This window comes from Lytechinus pictus, chromosome 7 (genome assembly GCF_037042905.1).
Source record: "Lytechinus pictus isolate F3 Inbred chromosome 7, Lp3.0, whole genome shotgun sequence".
NCBI classification, from domain to species: domain Eukaryota; kingdom Metazoa; phylum Echinodermata; class Echinoidea; order Temnopleuroida; family Toxopneustidae; genus Lytechinus; species Lytechinus pictus.
In genome coordinates, this window is record NC_087251.1 from 18,850,937 (window position 1) to 18,863,122 (window position 12,186).

The 12,186-nt window shown below is 34.2% G+C and overlaps 1 protein-coding gene across 1 annotated transcript; it reads right to left on the reverse strand.

Moving 5' to 3' along the window:
- Nucleotides 1-290: 290 nt before the first annotated feature.
- Nucleotides 291-10,926, reverse strand: LOC129264816 (uncharacterized). Its single transcript, XM_054902763.2, has 8 exons — nt 10,735-10,926; nt 9,764-9,842; nt 7,128-7,227; nt 6,344-6,471; nt 5,068-5,305; nt 4,548-4,685; nt 4,124-4,231; nt 291-3,426 (listed from the first exon to the last, which is right to left on the reverse strand). The coding sequence occupies exons 1-8, from the start codon at nt 10,826-10,828 to the stop codon at nt 3,388-3,390; spliced, it is 924 nt and encodes a 307-aa protein (XP_054758738.2). The 5' UTR covers nt 10,829-10,926; the 3' UTR covers nt 291-3,387.
- Between the last annotated feature and the right edge of the window lie 1,260 nt (nt 10,927-12,186).

A 12,186-nucleotide genomic window follows, 5' to 3' on the forward strand; every position in this document is an offset into this window, starting at 1 on the left:
CCCTGATTTGGAACAGCATTGAAAACGCGCTATTTTTGGTATATGTGGTGGTGATAAACATGGAAACATTACTTCGATTGACCATTGAGCTCTGTTTCTACGATTAAAATTGATAGAATCTATAGAATGCTCAATTTCACTGCAGAGTGCCCAAGTTTAAGTGATGGCAAAATTTCCATTAAAAATAATTTTAATGGACAAGTATCCATACAGCAGGGTCCTTGTACACTATTAAAAGTGGATTTTAATCAAATTCAATTTTTAAATAAATGAGTTGCTGACATTAGCTATTTATTTCTAAAATAAATTTCATTTTATTAAATTGATAGATTTCAAATATAAATATTTGTACAAATATCAACTTTACTTTTACATCACACACAAATTTATGTGAAACCACAAAACCCTGAACATTTCTAATACCTAGTTCCCACTTTCACAATTCACGCCATGATAAATTTTTTTAAAGGACAAGTCCACCCCATCAAAAAATGGATTTGAATAAAAGAAGAAAAATCCAACAAGCATAACCCTGAAAATTTCATCAAGATCGGATGTAAAATAAGAAAGTTATGACATTTTAAAGTTTTGCTTAATTTCACAAAACAGTTATATGCACATCCTGGTCAGTATGCAAATAAGGAGACTGATGACGTCATCCACTCACTATTTCTTTTGTATTTTATTAGATGAAATATTCTAATTTTCTCCTTATTGTCAAGTGAAACAACGATGAAAATCCTCCTGAACATGTGGAATTAGCATTGTTTAATACTATATGGTTCAGTCAAGTTGGTCCTTATTGTCAAATCTGTAAAAAATGAAATATTGTATAATTCAAACAATAAAAAACAATAAACATTTTTCTGGGGTGGACATTGACCTTTAATCATGGAGTATCGGATTTTAGAGATCAATCATGGCAATTGTACTGATCGCAGAAAAAAATTTAATAGTTCAAAAATTCTTGCGATCAGGTACCCATTTACCTCACCTTGGTTGAGTCATGGACCTATGAAAAGATGGACGATTAACACGAGCATTTCTTTGATCCAATGATAGTCACCGTCACCTGGTTATGTGCATCTTAATGAGAACATACAGGTGTTGTAACAATGGCAATTACCATGACTACCAAGGGTATCTGATCACTCAAAGATGGAACAGTTTCCCGGTCTTGATTTTTGTTGGCTGATACCCTGTTTCAGCATGTGCCTTTCAGTCAACATGCTTCATATGTGGAGCAGCAAACTTGAGAAGCAGACGATTTTTATGATATAAAATAATATTATTCAATCCGCTAACTACCGCTCACACATAAGGACCTCAATAACATTGAGAGATACACGATCTATACATGCTATGTGCCACGTATATCTGGAAAATTATGGAGAAACTTGGGAAAATTGAATTTTAAATGGTAAACAATCAATCACAATATTGCCTCTATATTAAAATATGCAGACATTTCCCCAAATAAAACACATGGAACTAAGATTAACAAAGGTAAACAAAAACTGCACATCGATTTTTCATTATTTCATTGATTTGTTATCAACTGCGCATATAATTTGTGAAATATAAATGTCCAATCATAAAAATGCTTCAGTCCCTTCTCACGGTGATGATCATAGGACCAAAGAATACTAGTACGAAGAGAATGTTATTCAGATGACAATTACAGTCACCTGTTAGTGAATTCATTATCTAAGCGATGAATGTCCATCTCTTCATAGGTCCATGGTTGAGTGCAGCACATTGTGGATAAATTTCTTGCTGAAGGAAAATACACCATTGCTGGGATTTGAACCCACAACCCTCCGTTTCAAAGTCTGGAGACTTGGCCACAATGCTCCACATAACGATACAATCTCTAATATTCAAATGTCTTCCAGTATTTGGCACATGGTCATTTCATATAAAATATTTATATAAATTTGTAAATTCATATATATTTTAAATAAAAAAAGACAATTGTCATTTATCATCTAAATACAGTACTTATAAGTACTACTAGTTAATAACAGATGTTCAAACAAATTATCAGTATTTAATATTTGTCCAATTTCCAACCCATCCATTCTACAAATGCCCGGACTTATATGTTTAGCCAGAATTCTATTTCGCATCAGGCAGTGACTCCCACAGAAGTGGTTTTTGTTAGAGCCGTCATAAGTTCAAACTTTGGCTAGACATACAAATAAGGTGCCATGAAGAATGAATTTGGGATGTGTCATACAAATGAAAAAGTTTGTACATTCTCAAATAATGGAAAATACAATCATATTGGGACATGAAAATTGCATAGATACTCAAAACTTTCCCTTCAACTAAAACCCTGAGTTGAAAATTTATAATTCCCTGTGAGGAAAATCTGACAGATAATTAAATGAATACAGGTCAACTTGAGTAACCTTTCAAGAACTGAAAGATTTGGTACATTGGGTAAATCCAATGACTTCATATTTCTATGAAGGGGATTCTTTGATACATACCAAGCATTACTCATTTATTGCACATGCTTCAATTATCTAGGTTATGAAATATATCAACTCTTACAATAAGACAAGACAAGTTCAATTCATAGAAAATGTTAGCACATAAGAAAAAATGAAAGAAAATACTAAATTCTATGTTTAAGTAGTGGTAACTTGCAGAGGTATTACAATTTAATATACCCATATTACTGCACATTGAATGAACACTATGCTGGTTAATATCACAGTCTTATCACCAATTACAAGACATCGATCTAAATATGCAGCTCTCCTCATATTAAAGTATGGGTGACTTCAGGTTCAGTTGTTGAAAGCTGGTGTTTGTGTTGAAGTTATTTCACTCTAGCCATTAAACTTGATATGAGGTTGGAGTTCACTGCTTAGACTAAAACTGCTCAGTATTGAGTTATCAAAAACCTTTATAGTGCTGACTTGATTGGTATCACTTTTGTAAACAAAAATCGGGAGATAGATCAGGCAACAAAATTCATGCTTTCACCAATACGAATCTTGAAATCACCCAATAGGTACTGAAAATATACTTTACACTGGAATACTTCTAAGCCTAAAGGAATCACAAAAGTAGAATGGAGATTAACAGTGCAAAAAACAAATTATTGTACATGTTGCCAATATCAAAGAATCACAAAACAATTTTCTTACATCATCCTCTAATTTGGTTGTTTCTTTATTTTTCACTTCCCTTAATACCTTTTTGGTTAATAGCTAAGACACAAATGCATTTAAGATACAGTTAACTTTCTATTGGTACTTGCTCAATATCCATGTTTAATTCCAATTATTGGAAATAAAATTTGGAAGTGATTAGATTTTGTTCCTGAGTACAGGATTTGTTCCTAACATTATTTAGAAAGCTCGGGACGGAAGTTTATGCGCTATCTTCAACTTGATCTTTTAAGTCCATTTTCTGTTGAAAAAGAAAGAAAAAAATAGATAATCAAAGTAACAGGTTTGATCACAGAGAATTTAAAGCAAGGTAATATACTATACTAAAAACAACTCATCTTGCTACATCATCAATCTATGCACAAGAGTTACAAAAGAATGTCTATTTATAAGCTTTAATTTGTCAATATTTTGTTAAGATTCATACCCTACACCCTATATGTTGGGCATTTCTGAAATGATTTCTGTAATGCTTTTGAATTATCATGGTCAAGAATTCGGTGAGCAAAGTAAGAAAAGAGAAAAACGAGGGTCAGACATACAAAACTTGATTATATCATGGAATTACCAATCATGAAAACAATAAGGTGTCTGATCAGTTTCATGACATTTGCTCCCGCGACAATTGCTCCGCTCTAAATTCCACACACTAATCGAATTGCCATCTTCAACCTTGGGTTCAACATTATACCCTACCCTAAACCGAACATAAAACCGTATTGCAACCCTAACCCTACATCTTAAGACGAAATCAAACCCGAAGCAATTGTCACAGGAGCAAATGTTGTGTCACCCTCTGATCATCTACCAATATTAGACCTCAGGTAACCAGCTTAATATGTACATTCCTGTATAATAGTTTTTGTGTGTGTGTGGATGAAACACTGGTGCAATTAGACTGATCCTAAATATGATTAATACAAATAAAGTACATGTACCTTGATGGCTTGGAGGAGTTCATCTACAGATGGTCTATCTTGGGGTGATTTACTGCAGTGCACAAAGGATACAATGCCCATGGGATTCAGGATGAAATCACCACCCATCTACAGGAGATGAAGAAAAAAAGAGATGAATAACAGTAATATCTCAGAATGGGAGTCTGATGTATTCATATTTCCTTGTACCATCCTAAGAATCATATGATCACTATAGACCAATTCAGTTTAGATGCTGTTTTTATGGAAATTTCTAACTTCCTGGATATATTTCAAAAGTATTGACAACACAACAATGCACCATGCTCATTGCATAGTCCATTTGAAGTGTTTTTGTTCTTTTGAAGTCTGAAAGTTATGGTTGCCATCGGTTACAGTACTTTGAAGACAATTCATCTGTATGATCTCAATACAAATGACTTACCTGATTTGGATCATCCTCTACGTTGTCTAGTTTCTTCGGCAATACAGTCCCAATAGCCTTCTGCTCAGCATAGTACAACATAGAACTGATCTGCCAAACCTTGGATATGGACACCTGTAGGCCAAACGTCTTGTAAATCTGATAGGAAGAAATAAAAAGCAGGACAGTATTTCATGAGAGTGATCGTACAGTTAGAAATGACAGGAATATGAAGAGAAACAAGAATAAGAGTTCAGAATTTATATTGATGTTTAAAAGATGGATGCACTAAATCGTTCAAAAATTTGGGAGGTGGTTAGGGTGATTCCCGTAAGTGAGGTGAATCCAGAAACACCATCCTAAATCGTGTAAAATCATGATATTATGTTGAAATAATTGTGCAAATTCTATATGATAATCATTAAGGAAATTCATAGCAAAATACCAAATTGCAACTGAGGGAAACAGAGATCAACAAGTTGGTTAGTAGGTGTGGAACATACAATTCTGATTGTACAAACTGACAATAATTGCAACCTACCATCCTCTCTTCATCCGTCACCATATCAAATGGACATCCAGTCACATCTAACCAGTGAAGTGCACCCTCTTGTGAGCCAAACGAGACAATCAAGACAAGACCTCCAGCCTCCTTGACTTCTTGGTACCGTCTCTCTAGTTCGGCTACGTGGGTGCGTCACGGAAGTCAGGCAAAGTGTCGGAGTAGAATAAGGAGAACATGGCTTGTACCATCCAGGTATGTAGCCAATGTTGACATTCTGTAGGCATGATCAAGCAAGCATAAAGGTTGATAGCACAAAAATATCTATGAACTCTTGGTACAATCGTGTACCATATATTGTCTTGCAAAGAAACCTACCAACTTAAAGTTTCACCTTTAAACAGGAGACCAAGTCAAAATACTAAACTTGGACTTAAGTACCTATCACATATCTGTCTAACTGACTTCTGTTTCCACGCCAGAGTGGTCAGAAATATAGTTAGTACTTTATATATCAAATTTTAAAACTCATTCTAGAGTATAGACTATGGGTTATTGGAATCCATGCTTATTTGATCAGCTACAACTATGGCAACATTTACATAATTCTTTATTTTTCTTAAATTTTACATGACATGCATGTAGCAGAAAATGAATAATGCTTTTAAAAGTCTGAAATTTGCCGATTTGTGACAGTGATTCTGGAGTTTCCAAAACATTGCAAATTAAAGGGTTTCTGTCACTTTTTTCTAAAGCATTCAATTAAACAAAACTTATGCAACAATAATGGGCTCAATATAAAAGGAAATTTCGATCCATTTCTTCTGATGTATTTGTAGGAATTACCTATGCTCTACATTATAAGTTAGATGATGAACCCACAAATTGTGGCCACTTCATCTTCAATAGCTTGATTATAAATTTGAAATAAACAGATGTACAGAAATCAAATATAATAACATGATGAAGATAACAATTTTGGCCTTATTCAAATTATTCTGAAATTCATAATAATGGTCATTTAAATGACCAGTACAGTATGGGGGGAAAATTATAACTATACATTAAATTCAGGACTCGTATCAGTAAGGACTTTATATATGAAAAAATATTCTTTTTTTTCACAGACACTTTATCAACATAGTCAGATAGAGAAATATAATGCAAGACTTCTTATCTCAATTTTACAGAGTACAATATCGAAACTACATGTAGGCTGGGATAAAAAAATTAGCCAATAACAACAACAAATCAGCCGTGCGTTTAATAATGAAAGGGTAGTAGTTAAGAGTCAAAATAAGTAATAAAAACTCACATTCCACTCCTTACATTCTTCACCATCAGTTCACATGGTCCTTGGGATCCTACAATAAGGGAAGAATGTGTCTCATCAGGGCCAGTGATCTGCTTTTGGACCCTTTCTAGGAAATCATCCCATTCACCCTGTATACAATATAAAATTTCCATTCATTTTGTTGGCAGTACTTTTTCACATTTAAACATCTATAATATAAAGATATATGTGTATGTGTCATCAGACATCATCAGAAAGCATTCAAGTATGTAAATTGTATAGATTTACGAAAGAAATAACCAAACAATGAAATGTGATAGATGAATAGTGGTGCCTCCAACCAACCGAATCAATAGATAATGAAACCCAGAACTTTTATCGTCTCTAACAGAAATACATAAATCTTAGAAGCATATTAGTGAAAGTCTTATGAAAAAAAAAAGCAGACACTATAAAAACGAGATCAGATCATTGACATATTCAATAGGGCTTAAATTAATGGATGCCCTATTGATTGGGCCTCTATACCCCACTCACTGGTCTTGTATATTATTGGGGCCCATTTTGTTTTTTAGCCATATGTGTGCTGTATTATAGAAATTTGCAGTAGGGGGCATCTTACTGGACTTGCAACTAGTTTGTGACTAGTTTGCCACTCCAGCTTTGGCTAGTTGCAGATGTCTCTGCAACGTCTCTGAGAAATCTCCAATTATGAAATAAATCACATAATAATGAAATAAATGACAGAAGTGGAAAAATATTTCTAATTGCTTTAAGGGTATCTGGCAAATTCTTAGAGACCTACCTCAAGCTCTTCTAAGTCTGAGACAGCATTTTGGACAGGTGGGTGGTGGAAATGACGCTTGAAGATGGTTTCTAGATCTGAACGACTAACAATGTTCAAACTGAAATAAATCATCAAAGAAGATTATAAGTATTCATTGTGTGGTATAGTCATATTTATCTTGAAGGCTTATTATGTAATAAAGGGTATTCTATCGGCCTTTCTATTTTTATAGATCAAAGGATGACAAAAGAAGGCCTTTGTTGCAAAACTTATAGTTTTCTTGGTCTCCTTAAAGAAAAAAAAAATGGGTTCTGAAACCCTTACAGAAAGGCCACTATTTCATGATAACTGTCTGCCTGTGTTTTAGGGTGTGCACAGAAATTATATCTTCTTAATGATGGATCATTGTATAAATCTGTCTCCCTTGGAACTAATCATGTTGGAGATCCTTTACATGTTTTCATTCTCCTATGGTCACACTAAGACGAAGTTTATGCATAGAAAAGACTCCCTACTTCAAAACTGTCATAGTAATTGTCCCCCTTAAATTAATCCCTTTGTACACACAAAAAAAGATTGAGCTCTGTCACACCTTTAATATCTGGATGAGCCCTAAAAAGTGGGTACTCCCAGAATATAGCCTACAAGAATGAGAGAAAAGGGGGCATTCATACATTCCTACAGTATATTCAACTAAGACTAACAAATGGGGGATGGGGGAATTACATACACCACAAGGGGGGTGCTATCTGTGTACAAATAACCAAATGTAAATAACAATCTGTCACTTTTTCTCTCAAAAGAAATGGAGGCCTATATCAAGCCCCTGAAAAGAACTTAACCTATTTCCACGCAACTTCCAATGGGGCTAGGGGGCACATGGGGAGGGGGCCACTACATACAAAATGATACTATCGGTGTTTAAAAAAATGGATGGAAAAGAGGAATGTTCCTCCTGTGCTCCACCCCATCAATCTTTGCTTGATTTAGAATACTGAAAAAAAAAGATTATTCTCTTTGAAAGTATGTACCGGTATTGCAATACCAAGCAGGAAAATTAGCCAACATGAAGATTCTTTGGCAAAGATTATAGTTTTTTTTTGTCTTTCTCAAATGATACAATTTCAGGGGGTGTCATAGTACAAAGGTTGTAGCTCCAAACTTCGAATTATGTTGACAAATCCAGGATATTATTTTCATGGTCAACTAAGCATAACAGTACGGATATCACAAAGCAAGCATGAGCAGTCTTGCATAAAGAACAATACTGTCCCAGACAGTTTAAAACACCTAAACAATTAAATTTACCCTATAAACTCAGGTAGGCAAGGTTTAATAAACATCAACATGTAATGTGGAAACAGCAGGTGCATGAGAATGGAAATGTGAACTAGTATTAAACTTTTCACCTAAAACTATGATTTAGTACAGTGCTTCAATGTTTCTCAATGCATAGCTAATTTCAGTGGCATTTCACAGCTTTATTTTCTTTTTATTCCAGATCTGAATTTATTCTATTGAAATAAAACCTTTTCTCTGAATTCAGGATGGCTCTCCCCTTTAACTTTTGAATAAATTCACTTTGAATACAAAACATCCATCCTCGATATTATATATCATTAAGTGACAGGTTGAAAAAATATATACTTTTCGATAAGATAGCTTCTTGGGGGAAATCAAATGGGATGAGCTATAATATGTCAGCTGTTATGTAGATTATGCTATTTTGTCAAACTGCATTAAAAATGTTTTCTGCTGGATCTTGCAATCTAATGAAGCTCAGAGGTCAGATGTAACTGACAGATTTCTGATGAAAATTCAACAATGAAACATTATTAAAATAAAACGTCAGAATTTAGAAACTCACATACCACAGCTTTATGTGTTACTTTGTATATGATACTAATGATAATGATCATAACCATATCGAATGACAAGTGTTATGGTATGACAATTATGAAAACATCTGTGAACCTCTGTAAGAGATTTAATAGATGAATTCTAAATTCTTTACTTTCTATAATTACATTCCATCCATTGTCTCATTTTTAAACTTCCTTGACCTGTTTTGTCATTAGCTCCTCTGTTATTAGTTCAGATTTCATGCTGTCTGGGTTTAAGGACCAACATGAATACCAGTATGTGTTTGAACATACAATGTTACAAGTTCAATAGAGTTCAGTCTTATGTGAAGTGAATGTACATGTATATCTGACGGCAATGAATGAAGGTTGCTGATTCATGATGGACACATGTAAATAACAGATTATCTACAATTTGAATGTTGCTAAAATACAGCATTTTCAGAAATTTGGTTATGTTAGCAAGAAATCTGAGAGAAAGCAATATAAACCAACTGCCGACTGATTTCTTTTGCAGTAGAGATTTTGATTAGAATCATCTTTTGGTTTTCATGAAGGCAGCTATGCAGAAAAAGTGTAGTTTGTCTTTACATATGGCGGAAAGTAAATGATTAATTTTGTGAATACACTCTCCACGCCAATCTTATGTTACCGGACTTGAAAGTGAAACTAATTAACAAATCAATTATTTTAATAAAAATGACAGGGAAGGGGAATGAGGGATAGTGAGATAGGGAGAAAGTAAGGGATAGGAGGGAGGGAGGAGAGAAGGGAAAAGGGGTCTTCACACACCTCGTGAAAAGAGAGTAGTAAATTCCAATTGCCCGACCAAGTTGAGAAATGCCCATTTCTGCAACATCTTGCATAGTATCTGTTTGTGGGAGTAATTATTAGAGAAAACAATTGTTAGCTTGAAAAGAAAATTTAATGTTTCTTAACCCCACCCACCTCCTCCCCCAATATATCATATAAAATTAAATGAAAAAGAAGAGGGGGGTGATCAAAAGTTCACCTTCAACAGAAACCAACAAGTCAGTAATTTTATTCTGGCATTTTCAAAACTAGATTGGAAGAATCAGGGTGATAGCTTTAAAGTGACTACATGCTTCATCTCCTTTGAAATAAGACCAAAAACAAGATAAAGTCAGATTATTTTCTTGAATAAAAGAGTCAAATGGGTGACACACATTGAGAGCAGTGAAGCCTGTAGACCTATGTACTAAGTACCCATTGCATTAAAAGTAGAATAAAAAAAAACCTGTGGTAAACAACTAAACATATGACTGGATTATTGGATATAGCTCATACTTGGTGGAAAGTTAGGCAAATTTGTTTTATAATGGCTGCCTGCCATAGCATCTAACATAGTTGAAAAAAAAATGCATGGGTTACAATCAATAAAGAGAGTGATGAATAGAATCACAACAAAATAATATCTTCCTGTTCTTACAGCAGGCAGATATGCAGCGAAAATATTTTTCTAATTATGGTCCGAAATATAGATTCTTCAAAGAAAAACCTATTAAAAAAATGCCTGATTCATTTTTCTTTTTCTTTAAGGGCAGAAAATGAACTTTCAAGAAACGTCATCATATGATGTGTTGCACTGAATAAATATGGGGAATCTAAGCTTTACAAATAAGTGTACAATTATTATCAATCATATTGTGATCTTTGGTTAACAACAAAGTTATTTGGAATAGCAATTTGCTGTTTGAAACACAGCCTTGGTATAATGCAATGCAATCAGAAAAAGGTGTCACCTTTGACCCTGGACTTGACTCCGTCCAGTAGCTCCTCAAGTTGTTTAGTGTGCTGTTCAAGAACAGACACCAACTGTCTATTTTCATCTGCCATAGCTCTATCAAGGAGTGAAGAACACCACAATCGGAACCACAAGCATTTCAAGAATCTTGTAAACTTCCTGTCAATGCATAAAACATAAGAATTAAGGTAATAAACTAGAATTGGCAATCAAATTTAGTCAATGTTTTAATGCCAGCTGATTATATATACAAAGAATGTCCTAATTTATGGAGAGCACTTTTTTTAAAGGATTCATCCTCATAAGTATACTGTTGATGCAAACATACCTGACATACCAATTGCCCCTTTCTATGAATAAGGGACAAGAGGGCTGTTGTAATCTTGTGGAATATTCACAAGCAGTTTCAATCTTTGAATGAAAATAAATAAATCTTTAAACAAATGAGTGAAAGATGCAATCAAGTTAATAGTTATTACTTTTATAATATAAAGGCCCTACATGTAATTCTTACCCATTTTGTTTGCACTAACATCAATTCACTTCTCATACATGAAATGCGAAGAAAATCTTAATAGAACTTACTTTTATCAACCAAAGCTTCTAGACCTACAAGTATTTGAAGGGTTCCATACAACAAACAATACTGAGAGTCCAACATGAACAAAAAAGATTGAATCTTCATAAACTAGAAATTTGAAGTGTCCAAAGGACACATGCCCCCCGCTTAACGCGATCAGAAATTCATTCAATATGATTAACTTAATATCGTGCAGAAACCAATATAATTAAGACCTTTGAACCAACTCGCATATCTAATGAGCTGTGACCTTTGACCTGCAGACTCCCAATTTGAACTTAGCCAGTATTTGGGTGTCATCTACCTACACACCAAATTTTTTTTGAATCCTTTAAATATTTTTCAAGTCATTGCGCGGAAACCAACTCGCATATTTAATGAGCTGTGACCTTTGACCTGCGGACTCCAAATTCGAACCTAACCTGTATTTTGGTGTCATCTACCTAATAATAATAATAATACCTACACACCAAAAAAAATTTTAATCCATTTTATATTTTTTGAGTTATTGCGCGGAAACCAACTCGCATATTTAATGAGCTTTGACCTGCGGACTCCTGATTTGAACTTAACCTGTATTTTAGTGTCTTCTACCTACACACCAATTTTTTTTTAAATCCATTAAATATTTTTGTAGTTATTGCGCGGTAACCAAGTGGGGGGACGGACAGACGGACAGGGGCAACGCTTAATGCCCCCTCCGGACTTCATCTGCGGGGGCATAAAAACTATAATCTGTCTTGAAGTTGATTATTTTTTAGTATTAACTGTGTTGCACCACTGAAAACTGAAGAAATCTTCCCTGTACGATGATAAAACAAGACTTGCTAAAAAACAAATATCTTGGAATATCGAGAAGTAGACAAGAGA